Here is a 14330-nt window from a genome sequence, read left to right on the forward strand (position 1 = left end):
GTAATATTTAAGTTATAATCAATCACCCGACCCCCCTTCTCCCTCATTTCTTCTTATTTTCCCTTTTTTTTTCTAGAAGAAAACAACATCTTCCCCCCCTCATTTCATCACAAATCAAGTTCTCAACATCATAGATCTGGTCATGGATAACCTTATATTTCTTACGAGATCATGGTAAAAAGGATGGTTGGCTCAACTTCTAATTTTAATAACATGCATAGAGTTATAGATGATAATAGTAATCCTTATAGGTATATGGTGATGGATGCATTATAAATGAATCAGGGTTGTATAAGTGAATGTTCAAGTATAGATGAAGAATTAAATGCAAAAAAGACTTTAAGTATTTTTAATATCCCTATTTTATTTTTGTGGGTTGCAAGCTGTCATGCCAAAGATATTTATGCTCTTTTTTTGTTTGAGCTTTATAATTAACTTTAGATATTATTAGGCTTTTAGATTTTTGAATGTTGCTCTTTTTATAAAATATGAACATGTGATTCTTGTAACTCTGTTTTGATATTTAGTCCTCTTTTGTGTTTTCTTTTGTTGACTGTGTTGAAAGTTTGAGTGTTAATTGCTTTTTTTATTGTACCTGTTTTTTTTATTATAGTGATTTTTTTTTTTTTGCTATGTATAAGTATTGACTTTAAGAAATAGACATGTGCTTTTTTGTGAATATGCGAAGCAAAAATTCTAATTCTATTAATGTCTAAAGTATATGTCGAGTTCTAGTTTAGTATCATTGTGTTAATTATTTTATTTTTTGTACTATGTATTCAAGAAGAAACAAATCTCAATCCACAAAGAGTGTTACTACTTCATCGAGTAATAGTGTTAGTGATTGTATCGTAAATATAAGTGATGATAATGAAATGGTGTCTAATGTAGAAGTTATCAACCAAGGCTCAATTAATGAGGATAACAAAGCAAGCATCTCTTATTTGATAGAGCCTAAGTTAGGTAAAATTATAACAAAATAGAAAAGCGACCCATCTATGCAATTAATGTTTCGTGTCATGATGTTATTTATTTGTGTTGAGTTATTTTAAGTTTTATAATTACATGAAAATAGCTTGTTTAAATTGATTTTTAAGTTTACCAATATTGAAGCTTCTCATTCCATCACCTTTATAATGAATTGGTCATTCGAAGAACCATTATTTTAATAGAATCAGCTTCATGACTATCTTAAATTGTTGTGTATGGTAATACTTGGTGGGAAAAGTTTTAAGGTTAGATAAATAATCTCTAATTCAAGTTACTAGTTTTTTTAAATTTTGAAAATTAATTATTATATGAAATCAATTAAGAAAGATTTTTGGTAGGATAATATCAATGAGGCATTTGTCAAGAGAGTATAGGAGAATCATAATGCAATTAGGTAAGTTTAAATCAACTAATGTTATATTATTGTAAACTTGTTTTATATATATATATATATATATATATATATATATATATCATTACCAATTTCTATTTAATAAATTTATGTATTAGGTTATGTGATTTTTTATACAATGTCCACAAACAAGCAATAAGAAAGGTTGGCTCGGATGACATAGATAAGTGAAAAAACTTTAAACCAAGGCATGTCACAAAGAATAATTTGGCATTGTATAAAAAATGACTTGTAAACTTGTTTTTTATATGACTTATAAACTTGTTCGTTTATATCATTATCTAATTTAGGAATTTGATTCCTTTTTTTTTGTATTTTTTTTTATGAGTTGTCAAATTTAGTGAAAACACTTCCACCCATTTTCCTCGTGATTCTCAAATGTGGTTGAAGATTGTTATCAATGATAGCCTGAATGGTCAAAGGTATATGGTATGTTTATAGTATCAATCCAAGAATTAAGGGCAGGTAGTGCTGTTTCAATGCTAGGTAGACAACATTAAGCTATAGATTATAAGACTTTGATGAAATTTTCCACAAAAAGATCAAATAGAATTAAATTATTTTATATTTTTTTATGCAGATGATGAAATCGAAATTTCATTCTCATTTTCTTAAGCAACTAAACATGAGGCAAGAGAGTTAATGGTGAACGTGTTTCTCGCACTTGTTTTCCAACCTATAGGGATTACTATAAGTGATCCATTAAGACTTTAAGAATCGTTGCAAGTATGGAAAGGTTATGTTGAGTTCAAAATAAGGATTACAAATATTGAATAAATATTATTCTTTTAATAAAAAAAATTGCCAATCGGTATTTACATGGGTAACATATTTTAAATTAAATCATATTCTTAAATAGTTTATAAGTTTCTAATCTAATTTATGGATCATGAAACATGAAATTCTTTCATAACCAGTTGTGTTTTCACTGTAAGGTAGTTTTTATATAAAAATAAAATATTATCAAAATAGAGTATTTAATTTCTATTAATTTAAGCTTTCCAATCTCATATTTCTTGTTGTTTTTTTCTTTAAATTTGATCAAGGGATTTCTTAAATACTTTAATGATATGGGGAAATGATCTTCACTTTTAAGAATATTAATTAAGAAAACCACATGGACAGATGAGATATTAATTTTATGGAGAAAAAAACACCTTATTTTAGGGGGGAAACTCCTTGTAAATAAATAAGATAAATGAATAATTAAATAAAAACTAACAAATTTCTATTTAGTAACGATTATAGTGACACGAATTACTCAAGAAAACTCCAAGTTCTTAAGAATAATTCAGCCATTTGCTTTAAGATTAAAATCTAGGATTCTAATAATCTAGTAGGTGGTTTAGTAAAAAGTTTAGGATCAAAAGTTTGTTCTCTCGTGATTTCAGGTTCAAGCTTCTATGGTTACTAATATAATGATCACTGAGATTTATATGATCGTTAATTTTAGTCGTAAAATTAATCGAATGTTACACACAAACTAGTCTAAACACCCATATTAATAAAAAATATCTAGAATTCTAGATTTAATAAGTGGTAGACCAAGACACCTCCTTGTGCCTTTTTTCTTCCCTCTTGTGCCTAAAATAATAGCATCATCCATCTTTACAGAGAGTTAAAAAACCAAAAGTTTCAACCTTTTGTAAAAATTAATGATAATATCAGATCTCCTAAGGTAGAAAATCGAGAGTAAAAAAACAAACCTATAAGAAGTCGAAAGGTGTTAATTAATGAAAGCAACACCCAACAACGAAAATGAAATCAAGAATTGTTAATTTGATAATTAAGACAGACATGATCATAAAAGCCACAGTTCAGACGATGAGAAGTACCAACCCCATCTTTGTCCCTGCTTTTGTAGCAAGTTCTAAGAGGAAAATCAACGGCTAACATGCTTGAAAAGCTAACCTGATGAGGTCTTCACCTGCTGTCATAATTTAAAAGAAAACATTTTAATCAATTCCACGTATATACCATTATTAAATTATCCATTGCTGCTCATCAGCGACACCTGAAAACATCTCAATAATTTTTTATTATTATTATTATCATGACTATACAGGAGAGAAACTTAGGATTCAAAATAAACTATCATCCTGGATTACGATGATAGTTATAAAAGTCCGCCTAATATTTGTTAAAGTTGAAATTTTATTATTTTTATTTATTTAATAAATATTAAACACAAATAATATGAAACTTTATATAAATTTCAAATTTAAAAAGTTTTCATTTAAAAGAGTGTGTTAGAGATATCATAAAACCTCACTTAAAAGTTTAAGTTATTGAGTTAAGATGATTCTTTAACATGGTATCAGAGTCTTATGATCAAGCAGTCGCGAGTTTAAATCTCATCATTTTATTTATTTTAAAAAAATTAAACACCTTTTACTTAACACCTACATCCATACCTACCTACCTGTGCAGGTAATGTTTTTTCTTCCATAACAACCTCCCTCGCTGTAGGTATACATAAACCTCTGTCGAACGTATTAATTTCCATTGCCATCTCTACAGTTTAGAGCTCGCATGTCTTGTACAAAGCAACTTGCAGTGCCTTATAAAGTCCTGTTTTTTAACATTTTTTGGCCATGTAGGAGAGGGATTTTTGCATAGAGAATTAAGGACCAGTAATATATGCAATTAAATTAGTAGCTATCAGGTACAGATAGATGCCATGCAGCGTCAGAAGTTGAGACTGTCCCTTCGTCCATTTCAACTTGTTTCGTAGCAAATATAATTATGATTATTTTTTAAAAAATTCATGTTAAAATATATGTTAATAATTTTTTTTTATTTTTTAAAAAATTATTTTTAACATCAACACATCAAAATAATTTAAAAATACTAAAAACATATTAATTTAAAGTTAATAAAAAATTAAATTTTTTTAAAAATTACTTTTAAAACACAGAAAAAAACATCCGGCGACAACATAGATCTTGCTTCAGATCTCGAGTTTTGACTGTTTGTGAACAATAAAAACACAGTAAACTGTCAAGTCATGATGAGAACGATCTACAAGAAAAAACTGTTAGGAATTAATAGCACCGTTATAATATAGCAATCTTACAGTAAAAAAAAAAAATGTTGAAGAAAATGGCTTTGCAGTCGACAGAACTAGCCTGGGATATTTCCTTCGGTTCTTTGTTTTAAAGCTTTTCAAATAATTAATTTACCTTTTATATATCCGAATCTTGTTTATGGGGTTGTATCTCCATCGTAGTGTGCTTTTAGTATCTATGTTGAAGTTTGTATTTTTCACAGGTATTCCAAACTCACTATGAAATGTTCTTTTAACAAAATGATATGTTTTCTTAATTATTATTTTGGTTTTTTTTTTCACGTTAATTTCAAATGGTATAATTAAATTCAATTTTATTGTTCGGTGTTTTATTACAAACATAAAAATTTAAATAGCTTTATATTAAATTTATTAAACATTGCCAAGATCATTATCAGAACACGAGTTGATTCATGTTAATCCAATTTATTTAAAACACGGTCATTTTAAGAATTTTATATATATAATAATATTATTTTAAAAAAAAACCAAATCAAGTTTTAATTAAGTTATAAATTGATCCATGTAAGTATAGATAAAAGTAACTATACTAGATTAATGTCCACCACTTGAAACTCGGCTAAACACATGAACCAAGCATGAGATCACTGGATTAACTCAAGATAATTAGAAGAAAAAAAAATTCTTGATGAAATTTATTTTATGCATCTTAATTCCTTGATGAACACCAGCAATTAAACAATTAATTAATTGGCAAAATAATTTAATTATCCAAAGCAAGCCAAGTTGATTACCCATTCGCGGTCAATTCATCACAACTGCTAAACTTCTCTGCTGATACTTAATTAATCATAAATGTAACATGTTGAATTCTTTTACTCATAATAATTTTGGAGCTTCAATCTTCCAAAGCTCCAAGTCATTGTCGATGCACACATTTTTACAAAAGGAACGTTTAAATATTAAGGTTGGTTGCTTATCCATTTGCAATTCTTTAAAGCAAACATATCCTCGAAAATTAAAAAATATTCCTTTGGCCCTTGGCATATATTTTAATCAAATCCCTATTGGAAATTAAGATCACAGAGAATTTCTTCCAGTTAATCGCTATATATATTGAAGAATAACCAATTAATTCTACAGGTTAAAAGTTAAAAAAAAAACAAGCAAACAGTGCGTATAAAGTTAAATTCAAAATCAAAGTCAATAAACTTGCATTTTAGATATAGTTATGAAATGCTAACAAGTTGTTGATAGAGATCAATGCAACCAGACAATGAAACAAACAAGTAAAAATGCAACTTGTCAACAAGAAAAACAACCCTTTAAACTGCCTAAGTTATCCATTCTCATCTCACGTAATACTTGATATTAGAGAATAATATAAATTATATCTTGAAATCTCACCTAACAGTTTAAGCTATTGGATTGAGATGTTTCTTTGACATGGTATCAAAACTTTGATGACCAAACAGTCAAGAGTTCAAATCTCACCACGCCTATTTATTTTATGAAAATTAAGCACAATGCATCTAAGTTTATATAAATTTCAAGCTAAAAAGGCTTTCTCTTGAAAGGGTGTGTTAGAGAATAATATAAATCATATCTTGAGATTTCACCTAATAGCTTATGCTATTAGATTAAGATGGTTCTTTAATATTACTATTGTAGCCCATGCCATTCTTGATAGAAATGTTTGTGTTCCGTCAAGTGTCACAACACCAAGGATCAGCACTGGAGAAGAAAATTTTTGGGTTGTAATAGTTTTTTAATATAGTATCATAACATATATGCATGCATGTGTGTGTTTGTGTTTGTGTGTGTGTATGTGTGTATAAAGTTTCAAAACCTAGAATCAATATATTTAAGTGCTATATTTCATGAAATAAATTAATGAAGTTTGAAGTCCTTAAAAGAAAATGCATAAATAACTATGCAAAAGGACTTCAATGCTTATTAGGCAGTGAATTAATTCATCTAAAATAATTGAAGAAAAAGGATAAAATATTTAATTTAAAGTAAATTGAAGAGAAAGAAAACGGGGCAGGGTCCTAGGCCTTATCAAGATTGGATGATGGGCTATATACTGGTGGGCTTGGTCCATTATCCCAGATAAGTAAACAGTCCAACACAAGAAACAAAAAGAGAGAGAAAAGTGCGGTGAGCGTGGATCGAACACGCGACCTTCAGATCTTCAGTCTGACGCTCTCCCAACTGAGCTATCCCCGCAGCCACGGAACCACCGTGGTTGAATGGGTACTGGTCGTCATAAATATATAAAAATATTAATTTGGGTTTACAAATTACAATTCAATATACAGAGCCTGGTTTCGCTCTTTCTATATGAATTTAATTGTTGGGTTATGGTATACATCACAAAAGGGTGGATCCGTCACTGCTCCTGAGGCTGTAGTTACTGCATGAAACAGTTTCGAGGACGTCAGACCAGACCCTGCGTACAAAACAAGCTGAAGCAGCCATTAAGAAATTTTGCAGAAATCTGTCTTGTGCAGTGTCGCTAGGAAAGTAGATTTATTAACTGTATTTATAAAATAAAATTATGAAGATGAGCATCTAACATTTGTGACTCAGTGGCTGCGGGGATAGCTCAGTTGGGAGAGCGTCAGACTGAAGATCTGAAGGTCGCGTGTTCGATCCACGCTCACCGCATTTCTTTTTCTTTTTTTTTATCAATATTTGTATCCCTTGCATGAAATTGCATATTTTTGTCTCATAGATTTTATTTTTTGTGCATTATTTGTTTCAATTCAAGGGAAAATATCCCTCTATACGGGATAGCCTTTTTTATATAAAAAAAAAATATCATTTGATCTGTAACTTTTGCTTTGAAAACAACACGATAGGTAAATTTTAAAATTATTTAAGATATTGTATATACCTTAGTTTTTTTAACAAAAAAAAAAAAAAAAAACAATTTGCATCTAATATCAAAGTTCTTAAGAATTTTGATTGTGGGCCGAAAAATATGCCCTCTTTTCTTCTCAAATATCATGGTCATGCAAAATAAAAAAAAATCATACTTGAAAGGAAAATAACTTACTATTAGACATATCTTGTACGAAAAAAAAAAAACAAAGAAAATCACAGTTTTTTTCTTAACTATACATAGACACTCTTTCCTCTCTTTTTTCTTCGATGTTGGCCAATAAAATTTAATCAGATCAACCGAATTACTAAAATTCTGATCAGATTAACTGAATTTTATCAATATTTTAACTAGTTCAATAAAACTTAAAACTTGATCCAGTTAAGAGAGCTCAAGGCTTCTTGTTTTAGAATAGGAAAACAAAAGGATTTTCATGACTTGAATTGTAAGAAGAAGAAAAATAACACATTGCATTCACTCTTTTGACTTTTAAATATGTTACTAGGTTGCATGAGGTGGCGAGCAAAAATGGACTCAAAATCGACCTTCTTGTTATTATTATCCTTCTGGGGCGGAAAAACCGAGCTGAAAAAATAATCTTGCAAAGGCATTCTCTAAAACAAGCTATATAGAATACTAAATAATTTGCTAGATATTTAATTTTAAAGAAAAAGCACCCACTGTACAGAGAGCCATGAGCGAAATCACTTTCCTGGCATCAAGTTAGCTGTGAACTGCTGAGGGTTTTGAGGTTTTAAGCCTGTTTTATTCTACTCAATGCCTGGAGGCAGCCATCAAACTATCCGTTGGTTGCTTCCCTAGGGCTTTCAACTTTGCATGTTTTGTCTTGTCAAGCCGCTTTCGGGCGTATTCTTGGATCTGGCGGTCATGCTCTTTGAGCATTTGTTCCACATTGTTTGATGGAGCGAGTAATGGACCGGAGACATAAATCTTGTTTCCCTTAGGACCACGGCCATGCTGAAAAGGAACTCAAACAAGTTTAGGATCATCATGTTAAGAGGTAATCATCTGCATGAATTGTAGGCCAAAATATTCAAATATCCTGTGGAATGCATTAAGCTAACTTAAAACAGTTCTGTTCCATTGCTAACATGGTATGGGTGAACGCCAGAAACTGTGGACAAGCTACTTTATCAGCGTGGTGTTCCGGTATGGCAGCAATTTTAGGATTCGTTTTACGAGGACTTCAACAGGAAAATAAGATGTCCGGTGTGCGCTTGAAGGCGTTCAAGTCAGGGGATAGAGCAGATTTCCATGCCAACAAGAGCATTGATAACTTGGGTCAAGAAGATGAGGCTTATCTCCTATTCCCATCATATTCGCTTCTATTCATCTAAGTTCTATCAAATGTATCACTAGAGTTGATGCATAGAAGGTATCTAGTCTAGAATTTGAGATGAGACATTTGAATCAGAAAAAAAAATCTCGAGAACTTACCAGACTCGGTTCTTTGTTACTGGATTTTCCAGCTCCTGCCTGAGGAGAATCTCCCATCTTCTTTATTTGACAATTTTGGTCCACCTTTCTTGAGGACTCCAATCCGTTTAATGATCTCTGAAGCCTGCCTACTTGGTTTACCACTTCTGGCTGTGGCACCCCAGGTTTCTCTTGGTGATCTCCAGGCAAGATAGTTCTAGTTGCTACTAAACCAGATATTGTTGATAGGTCATGCCTGCCTGATACCATATTATGATTATCGAAATTCTTTCCAGTCCTTGTCCAGCCATTCCCTTGGGCTAATGGCCCCGAATGTGAAACTTTCCTACGTTGATGCTCCATGAAATCTCCTCTCCCTTCTCTTACAGCTTGCCTTCGTTCAGAGGGATCAATCATGAAACCAGATACAGTTTGCTCCTTATGAGAGTTTACCATCTTGCCACTATTTTGTGAAACAGAATTGTGTTTCTTCTGCAATTGGAGACCGAATATAAATGAAAAGGAGATTAAAGTGAAACTTGTCATAAAAGAACAAGAAACGGAAGAGAAACAAAAGCGATGAAAAACTAAAACAAATGAATGCACGTATTAGAGATACCAAACAACAAAAGAGAATATCAGGTAAACCATGAAGAAACTGAAGATTAAGAAATCACAAGTACAATTATTTAATTTCTTCTGTATAACCTAATCAAAATCAACAGGACCTGCAAGTGTCTGAAAGTCAGGATAAAATCCACAACAACACAGATTTTTTTATGCAATATCGATATGTAGATTTCATTTCAGTTGAACCAGGACAGGAATTCATGTTTACCTGCAGGGACAAGGGCATATCAGGATGGCCATTAGGTGCAAGAGATTCTTTTGGTCCACTTCTCCTTGCAACTGCTTCTTGCCTATGAAAATTAACAAAGAGATTAACACTGTGAAAGGCAAGTTTTTTAAAAGCAAGTGATTTTTTTCTTTTTAGCATCTTGAAGTATGAAGACTCCCTGCTGCCTGAAGCATATTCTAGGAACTATCCTTTGCAAGAGCATACATATATAGAACATAACAATATATAGCATAAGTTGACAATCTCTAATCCCAATTTCCTATCATGCAACAATAGACAATGTTCTTGCTTCTAAAGTAAGTTACCAGCTCTCCACCAAAAACGACAGAACAATCTTTGTTATCACATTAATGAAAACTAACCAAAAAGAAAATACCTTCGAGCTTCTTCATCCCGTAGTTTTGCATCGATCTCTTTGCTGGGGGGATATTTGGGCAAACTTGATGGATCACAAGCAAATGGTTTTGTTGTAAAAAACTGTGAAGTGAGAAGAGAATAGAAGTTAATAAACAAAGCTGCTCATAAAAATCCCACAGAAAAAGTAACCACAGAAGTTCATTCCAAACTGAGAAACAAATTTTAGTAGCGAGTCAGGTTTTAGAAAATGATATGAAGTTAAAGGAAAAGGAATGAAATTCACTGAAGGCTTAATACAATAGAGATGAGGAGATTGACAATTGACGGTACTAAGCAAATTCTCCAATGAGGGCCAGTGATAACCAAGGACATAGAGCCTCTATTACAGAGTCACAGACAATTCCATTTAGAGAAGCCTTCTGTCCAACTCAATCTCCACACTTTCAATCAAGATCAGAAGCTAAAATGAATGTCAGTTATGAAGGACTAGAGTGAATATATAAGATATCTAACTGGATAACATCATAAAACCACAATCGAAGAGGAGATGGTAAAAACAGAATGTGTAGCAGGAACTCGCTCGCCCTAATATGGACAAGTTATTTATTTAAAATTTAAGATATGCTACGAACTTATTAATTGCTAAAATTACCTTTTAAGTTAGAGTATTCCTAAAAACTTTATTGAGCGGCACAGTCATTTTCAATGTCTTAAAATAAAACAGGTACATGGGACTCTTTTTTCATTCTAACTATCTTTCACTTTTTCAAATAATACAAAGTCTGCATACCTCAGTGGTGAGAGCAAAAGCTGCAGTTCCCCGATGAGCTGGGTCCATGGAAAGCAAGTTTTCCATAAGGCCAACAGCAGCAGCAGGAAAGTCTTTGAATGTTTCTTTTACACTTCGTCTATATGGTCGTTGAGGCTTGATTACTGATGAACGAGGCAACTTTGTTTTTATCCAGTAATCCTCAGAGGGTGAGCCACACAGCTTAAAAATCTTGTGCAATTGCTCAACCTGAAAGAAACAACAAATACTGCTATGGTAATTGATGTCCCTGAAAATGTTGATTAAATTCATCATTATCATTTCTAGATGCAAGATCTATACACAAGCATGAAGGCAAACAAATTTATCGCATTGAAACCGTTGTTAGAGCATGTATTAACTGAGCTTAAAGTCCAGAGTGAAGGCAGATCAGGAAACAACATGAAGAGAATGTTTCATTATCATTGTGAGTATATTGTTTAGACTGCAATTCAGAGGCTTGAAGATTCATGTTAGGCTATTTCTTTTCTAAAAAGAAGAAACAGTAGATCAGAGAACTCATCACCATCTTTCCATCTATTTAGAAAAATAAATTCATAAACAAGGTACCTCTGTTCTTCCTGGCAAAATAGGTCTGCCGGAGTATAGTTCCCCAAGTATGCAACCCGCACTCCATAAATCAACAGCAGCTCCATAGCGGGAGGCTCCAAGTAAAAGTTCCGGTGCTCTATACCAAAGAGTCACCACACGGCTTGTCAATGGAGCACTACTTCGAGGATCAAAGAAACTTGCTAAGCCAAAATCTGCAATCTTCAAGACGCCATTGTCATCAATAAGAAGATTTGAACCCTTTACATCACGATGCAGAACACCGTGACTGTGACAATGATCAAGTCCAGTTAAAAGCTGCTGCATGTAACATTTGATCTGACAAAAAAATGAACAAAACATAAGGATTGAGCAGGATGCTGTAAAAGCACACAGAATTTTTATCCAAGTATTGCTTTCAGATATAAATCTGAAAAAAAAAAAAAGATCTTAAAACAATTGTAACATATTGAATAGCAGTCAAAGAGAATCGTGGGAAAATAAAAGAGGACAAAAAGCACCTGTGCTTCAGTGAACTTCATGCCAGGAAGAGCAGAAAGTCCTGTAAGATCATGTTCCATGTACTCAAAGACAAGGTACAAACTGGAAGATGTCTGGGAAGTTATCAAGCCTTGCAGTTTGATTATATTGGGATGATCCAGCCCACGCAAAATAATAATCTCACGGGACATGAATTTGACACTCTCTGGATCACCACTATCAAACCGGACTTTTTTAATAGCAACAATTTTATCATGTGTGACATCACGAGCCTTGTAGACATTACTATATGTTCCTTGTCCAATCTGCAAGAATAAGAGGCCATCATATAAAATCCGATGAAGTGAAATGGTGGAATTGATATGTAAAGCTTGTCAAAACTAACAGAAATCAATCAACAACTAGAGAATGGAACATACTCTATCTAACTTCTCAAAAGTATTGGCACGCCGTGGCACCCATCCCCTAATAGCTTCTCCTGCTGCCGAGGCAAGCCAAGACGGCCATCCAGCCGCAACCTGCTCAGCTTCCACACACTTTGGCACCTTCCCCCACGCTGGATGACTAAGAATTGAAAAATCTTGGAAAACTTCCATCTTCCCTTTCTCAATCTGAGTTTGACAAAAAGCATCAACTTCATAATTCTCGACCATATTCTTCTCAATTCGCCTTTTCTCAATCTGATCGCCATGGTACCTCCTTGAACCTCTTGTTTTCTTATCCGTTAACATAACCTTCACATCCCCGCTATTACGTTTATCCTTTGATCGAACCCCATCATCTGTTCTTAGAGAATTGACATGGGAAACTCGCCTATCTAACGATCCTTTACGAGATAGCCTCTCTCTATGACCATCTTGGCTATTCTCCTTAGAAGCAATACAGCCCATTTTGCTTTTCTATCAAAACCAACCAATCCCTCCTATACAATCAAAATTCAACACCAAAAACTAACAGCAGCCTCCATGGACATAAAACCATCAACACAAACTGTCTCTCAATAAATAAATACCCTTTTGAACAGATAATCCAAATTGAAGACTCAAAATCCCCAAGTTTTCAAAAAATTGACTTCAAGCACCTAGAATTCAAAGTCACCAACCAATAACAACGTTACAAAAACGAGTAAGAGAACAGTTATCAAATCAAATAAAAAAAAACCCAAGAGAAATAAATGGATAGCAAGTACCTTGAAAGATGAAAGACTTGTACTTGATAAAGATCATGCAGAGATAATGGAAATGAAGACTTAATTTCCAAGAAAGAAACAAAGCAATGTTTGTTTGATGGTTTCTTCTTTGACTGTTCAACGCGTATACATGTATACACTCCCTTAACACGGATATTATTATTATTATTATCAACAAAGCAGTCTGCTTTTGCCGGCTGTTACTTAGTCAACAGAATCCACTCCCTCTCCCTCTCCCTCTCTCTATCTATGTCTCACAACAGTGTTGAGCAGGAAAGATGGGAAAAAAGAAAAAACATGTCTTTGTGTTTCTGTTACAAGTTTGGTTGGTGAGAGAAACGGGGAGAGAGAGGTAAGTAAGGCAGTTAAAAGTAGGTTATGTTCATGGGGTCCAAAAGTAAAGTCTTCGTGTTATAGACCTTTGAATGCTGTATTTAACTGTTATGATTTTGACACCCATTACTATTTTGTTTCTTTATTACTTCTTTTTAATCATAGTTTAATCAAAATTTTAATTGGTTTGATTTAAAAAAATTTAATTCAATTGATTTAGTTGAAAATCACGGTCGATCCAGTCAGCTAAAACTTAATCTAGTTAAATTTAATTTTTAACTTGTTTATTTTATTTTAAAAAAAAATAAAATAACATTATTTTAATTCTTTTAAAAAAAGAATTGTTTTTTTGGGGTTTTACAAGTATAATTTTAATGATAATTTAAAAAAAAATAAATATCAAATCTAAAATGGTATTATACATTTTATCTGTATTTATATTTAAAAAAAAATTCAAGTACTTGTTTTTCTATTAAATCCATAACTAGTTGGTTTAATCTTTAATTCGAATTATTATGGATTTTTGGAAAACTAGTTTCATTTTCAAGAGGGAAAAAAAAAAAAAACCTCACCCCGTTTGAGTGGGATTTAATTCATAATTTCAAGTTTTAATTTTGAATTACAATCATTAGAAAATTATGTATTGGGTGTCCAATTTTTTATATCTTAAAGACACACATTAAGAACATAAAATTTTGAGATTTTTCCCTTAATAGCACATTGAAATTTTAAATGGTAAATGATTTTTTTATTTTTTTTAAATAGCCTCATAAATTTAAAATATTTGTTAAATAGTGCAGATTAAAATTATATATATATCACAGTTTAAACCTTTCATGATTTTAAATCACAACACCTTATCCTCTTCTAATTTAAAATCGAGACATATCATGAAATTAAACTAAACTTCCCTTATTAATGTCTTGTTTTGTAAATAAATTGTAATTAGAGAGTATAATATTTAATTAATACCATGTTTT

At 32.0% G+C, this 14330-nt stretch overlaps 1 protein-coding gene and 2 non-coding genes across 3 annotated transcripts; 1 reads left to right on the forward strand and 2 right to left on the reverse strand.

Annotated features, from left to right (window-relative positions):
- Window positions 1-6586: 6586 nt before the first annotated feature.
- TRNAF-GAA (transfer RNA phenylalanine (anticodon GAA)) lies at window positions 6587-6659 on the reverse strand. Its single transcript has one exon. It is a non-coding gene; the product is annotated as a tRNA-Phe (tRNA).
- Window positions 6660-7027: 368 nt separating this feature from the next.
- Window positions 7028-7100, forward strand: TRNAF-GAA (transfer RNA phenylalanine (anticodon GAA)). The gene has a single exon. It is a non-coding gene; the product is annotated as a tRNA-Phe (tRNA).
- Window positions 7101-7846: 746 nt separating this feature from the next.
- LOC118050374 (probable serine/threonine-protein kinase At1g09600) lies at window positions 7847-13360 on the reverse strand. Its single transcript, XM_035060712.2, has 9 exons — window positions 13018-13360; window positions 12248-12909; window positions 11849-12133; window positions 11349-11666; window positions 10761-10988; window positions 9990-10090; window positions 9593-9674; window positions 8776-9246; window positions 7847-8295 (listed from the first exon to the last, which is right to left on the reverse strand). Exons 2-9 carry the CDS (start codon window positions 12716-12718, stop codon window positions 8092-8094), a joined length of 2160 nt encoding a protein of 719 aa, XP_034916603.1. The 5' UTR covers window positions 12719-12909; window positions 13018-13360; the 3' UTR covers window positions 7847-8091.
- Between the last annotated feature and the right edge of the window lie 970 nt (window positions 13361-14330).

The sequence above is a fragment of the Populus alba genome, chromosome 13, assembly GCF_005239225.2.
Source record: "Populus alba chromosome 13, ASM523922v2, whole genome shotgun sequence".
In the NCBI taxonomy this organism is placed as follows: Eukaryota; Viridiplantae; Streptophyta; class Magnoliopsida; order Malpighiales; family Salicaceae; genus Populus; species Populus alba.

Coding starts and splice junctions, on each gene's coding strand:
- LOC118050374 (XM_035060712.2), bottom strand. CDS start 12,718: ATGGGCTGTATTGCTTCTAAGGAGAATAGCCAAGATGGTCATAGAGAG. Junction 11,667..11,848: donor TGAAGTTCACTGAAGCACAG/GTGCTTTTTGTC, acceptor TTTTTTTGTCAG/ATCAAATGTTACATGCAGCA. Junction 9,675..9,989: donor CGGGATGAAGAAGCTCGAAG/GTATTTTCTTTT, acceptor TAATTTTCATAG/GCAAGAAGCAGTTGCAAGGA.